The 4,617-nt window shown below is 39.1% G+C and overlaps 1 protein-coding gene across 1 annotated transcript; it reads left to right on the top strand.

Moving 5' to 3' along the window:
* The first annotated feature begins 359 nt into the window (after positions 1-359).
* LOC125527369 lies at positions 360-1,860 on the top strand. Its single transcript, XM_048691884.1, has one exon. The coding sequence runs from the start codon at positions 390-392 to the stop codon at positions 1,734-1,736; it is 1,347 nt and encodes a 448-aa protein (XP_048547841.1). The 5' UTR covers positions 360-389; the 3' UTR covers positions 1,737-1,860.
* Positions 1,861-4,617: the final 2,757 nt, after the last annotated feature.

Here is a 4,617-nt window from a genome sequence, read left to right as displayed (position 1 = left end):
ATTTATGCAAGGCTTGTGCAAAAGAGACCACCAGTGCCATTCTTGAGGAGATTGGAGATAGTAAATTTGCATTACTTGTTGATGAGTCCAGAGATGCATCTATGAAGGAGCAAATGGCTATGTGTTTGAGGTCAGTACATTTGCTTGTGTGTGTGTTATTGTAGCCTTATAGGTGTATTTTTCTTAAAGTTCTTATATATTAATCATGGTCCTTTGTCTTTTGTAGGTATCTCGGCAAACGAGGGGAGGTGATTGAGAGATTCATGGCAGTTGAGCATGTTCCTGACACTAAAGCAACTTCACTGAAGGTAGCTTTGGATGGTATGCTTGGTAATCTTGGCTTATCTATGTCTAATTTGAGATGGCAGGGTTATGATGGGGCTTCAAACATGAGAGGGGAATTTCATGGGTTGCAAAGATTGATCTTGGAGGAAAATCCTTATGCTCATTATATACATTGTTTTGCCCACCAGTTACAATTAGTGGTTGTTGCTGTTGCCAAGTGTTGTTCATCAGTAAGGGATTTTTTTGAGTACACAAGCATGGTTGTTAACATTGTTAATGCTTCTTGTAAAAGACATGATCAGTTAGCCCAAGAGCAACATGATGAAATAGTACGCCAAATAGAGTCCGGGGAACTTCTTGAGGGAAAAGGGAAAAACCAACTAACTAACCTTGCAAGACCTGGTGATACACGGTGGGGATCACATCATAAAACATTGTGTCGTCTTGTTGAGATGTGGAAACCAGTTCTAAAGGTATTAGAAAATTTACACAATGATGCAAATAATGTTGCCCAAAGAACCACAGCTGCGGGGTTGATAAAGCACATGGAGTCTTTTGAATTTTTTCTCATATTGCATCTTATGATTAGATTATTGGGCAAGACTAACAATCTGTCACAATGCTTGCAATTGAAAAATCAAAATATTGTACGTGCTGTGGGATTGATTAAAACCACATTGGAGGATATTCAAGAGATAAGGCAGAATGGTTGGGATGAGCTCTTCAAAGAGGTAACAGACTTTTGTGTCAAATTCAACATTGTAGTGCCAAATATGGAAGATACAAGAACTGCTAATGGCCGTTCAAGGTCTTGGGGTGGGCAAATGGTAACTTACAACCATCATTTCAAATTTGAAATATTCAATGTGTTGCATGATCAGCTTATTGTGGAGTTGAACAACCGCTTTGCTGAAAGGTCTACTCAATTGTTGAGATGCATTGCTTGTCTTGACCCCAAGAATTCATTTGCCAATTATAATGAAGACAAGCTAGTAGATCTTGCTAATATGTATGCTGCTGATTTCTCTACATATGAAGTTACTTTTGTCCTTAGAAACCAACTAGACTCATTCATTCGGGAAGCAAGAGGTGATCCACATTTGATGAATTGCAATGATCTTGGTCATCTTGCCATGAATATGGTTAAAAGTGATATGCACACAACTTTTCCCTTAGTTTACCGTCTGGTTGAGTTAGCATTGATTTTACCTGTTGCAACCGCAACCGTGGAAAGGGAATTCTCAGCAATGAGCATTATCAAGACCGGATTGAGGAACAAAATAGGTGATGATTGGATGAATCATAGAATGGTATGTTACATTGAGAGAGATGTATTTGTTAGTATCGAAGAATCCAAGATCATTGAGCGATTTCAAGGTTATCGCACACGTAAAGGTGTTTTGCCTCGTCCTACACGTAAGTTTTCACTTTTTGCATCTATTGTTAATTAGTTTTGCCTGCTATATTATGCACTGATTCGCATTTCAAAATTGATGATTGAAGGTTTAGCGATGTCTGCTCTTGAAGATGTAGTCATGGGAGGCTCGGATCAACCAATCATTTAATTTGGTATCAATCTTCTGTATCATTTATCTATACCACATATTGTCTTTTGATTTGTCTTGCTTTATTAGTTGACCCATTATGGAACAAATGCTGCCATTGAATATCATGTTTGGTTTCTTATTAGTTATGCAAAACATAGATTGATTCTTGTATGCCTTGAAATTGAAGTTTTTTCTGGGTAGTTTTTAGCCATTAGTTGTTCGCCTGGGGCGTCAACAATTCCTGGGTCCGCCACTGGGTACAAGTAAATGGTGCACTGAAATGGCCTCAATGAGTTTAAGTGCCTAAAGGAAATATTGCATCGAATTGGTATCGTCCTATGCGTCCAATTGTGATCCAAGGGCTGTGCTTACTGTGACATTGCACTGCAATGTTCGAGGTCAGAAACTCAGACGGATTCCATAAAAATAAACTGCTTACATTGGTGGTACCAACGGATAACTAGTAACGAACATATGCTTGCATGGTTGGGTCCTTTTTGAGGCATACGAATGGCTGCATAGTTGATCTTCGAGCGTCACTAGTGACGGCAGTGTGATTGTTGCTACTAGCCTTAGTTTATTTACACAAAGGATCAGTTACGTGTTTATGAATTACATATAGTCATGCTAACAAGAAATACGCAGTTTTAATTATATCCTGAAAGCGACCAGGTCGATTTTGTCCTGCCTCCAAAACTCTAAACATGGTGACCAAAATAGCAGACTTTTTTTTACTAAATATACAAGTTTACATATGTAATTCTTGCCAGTATGAAGACATTGTATATAAAAATGACAGCTCGCCTTGCATATATATTATTTTAGAGCCTCGCATAGACAATTTTTTCGTGCACAATATGTGTTTGGTTTGCACAAGATAATCTTGTTCTTTAGTTCAATAAAAACCATGGATGAAAATAACGTTACGTCGATCGATCGCTGTCTACACGGTAAAACAATGTGCGTCATATATAACTAATTAACCGTCAACCCACTCCGACTGATGTTGATGGATTTCATCTTTAAGAATCGATGTTGTTATAGCGGGGAGAATGTCTTCTGAAAGGATGCTCATTGCATTCAATTTTATCCATCATATTCAGTACAAAAAGAAACCCCAATACATCTCAATGTGCTTAAAGTACAAACTTCATTTGTCTAAAGTCTATGATCATGTGGACTAGATTTTTCTTGAAAATGTATTTCTCAACCCGAGTTTCCCATCGAAGTGGATTTTTGGATTATGAGGTGTATGACATGAGTGCACTACTTAGCGAAGTTTAACTGGAACTTTCTACAATAATTCCTTCATCCAAATCACAATAAGATGGCCCATTGTCTCCATTTTTGTCACTTTCAGCAGCATGATGTCGTATTCTGTTTAGTGCACTGTGTTGTTCAGATTACTAGTTTGGAGTTGGTGCAAAGTTTGTTGAAATGCATATGAGATCTTACACATGCTCTTTAGAAATGACTATGCATTTGCCTAGAGCCAATGTGGATCAAGCTGCCACCATCAAGGATGTCCCGAATACATATATCAGAAAGCCATGTTGCAACTTATCAACCCTTGTAAGTACTCCATCATGTTCAGTGGCAGCTGCCCAGGTTTCTTTTAATTGACATAAAGAGGTGTTGAGCCTTTATTAATGTACTCCCTCCATCCCAAAATAAGTGTCTCAACTTTAGTACAACTTTGTACTAAAGTTAGTACAAAGTTGAGACACTAATTTTGGGACGGAGGAAGTACTTTTGCCCTAAATATCATCGGCTACTTGTTACTCAAGAAATAATGAATAAGGGCAGGTTTTAAAAGCTGATGCTAAATTGAGCAAAAGACAGGGGCGGGGGTGGGGGGTGGTGGGGGACTCATCTTCTGGTGACAAAATGGTTTTAGTGAAAGTTGTGGCTCAGGCACCATACCCCAAGTGATGCACCACCTATGTATGAGTGTGTTTAACTTACCTCTTTGTGACGACCTGACAAAGAAGACACAATAATATTGGTGGGTTGTGGAAAACGGTGAACACAAGGTGATCTGACCAAAGTCCGAATGAAGCCTATGGTTTTGGAACATGGGACATTCAACTTGGTAGATGCAAGAAGAGCTTGGCTATTGCTAGATCTCCCTAATGAGACGAGTATGGTCTTGAATCGGTAATGCTACACTCGCGGAAAAGAAGTTATAGGATTGCATGTACGCACCCCCCCCTCCGCCCCTTGAATTTTAAACAGGACTAGGTATATGTAAATTCGGAGAAAATTTATTTTAGGTAAGCCACTTTTCTTGGCCATTATATTAAGATCCAACAGTCACCCTTTTTTTTCTGCAACTTTCTTCATTCCACAAAATTAACATATCCAAATTGTAAATTCAATCAATTTAGATATAGCTATTGTGGTTTTAACTAACACCCTCCTCTAGCACAAACTTACGCTCTCCCCCGACTGATTTGTTGAGTCAGTAATAGAAGAAGCATAAGAGTTTGGCGGGTTCTATGGATTATTAGGGGCTTTATCGCTTCGGCGAGTCATCTCCTGACAACACAAAATGTCTCCCCCCATCATGGAAACAATGCTCCGTCTGAGCAAAGGTGCCCCGTACCAAGTTTATTCCATACACACAGGCGTAGTATTGATGGAAGGCATACCATAACCTATGAACGTCAAGCGCATCACATTCAAACATAGCATGCGATTTTCTTCTTCTTCTTCTTCTTCTTCTTCTTCTTCTTGTACAACCTCGAAAGATGCTTACTATGCCGACGAAAGTAGCTCGGCCGCT

This window comes from Triticum urartu, unplaced genomic scaffold, assembly GCF_003073215.2.
Source record: "Triticum urartu cultivar G1812 unplaced genomic scaffold, Tu2.1 TuUngrouped_contig_3695, whole genome shotgun sequence".
Classification (NCBI taxonomy): Eukaryota; Viridiplantae; Streptophyta; class Magnoliopsida; order Poales; family Poaceae; genus Triticum; species Triticum urartu.
The sequence above is the reverse complement of the archived record's forward strand: the minus strand, read 5'-3'. Positions and strand labels throughout refer to the sequence as shown.

Bases quoted from the DNA above. Each gene is read 5' to 3' on its own strand.
- LOC125527369 (XM_048691884.1), top strand. From the start codon at position 390: ATGAGAGGGGAATTTCATGGGTTGCAAAGATTGATCTTGGAGGAAAAT.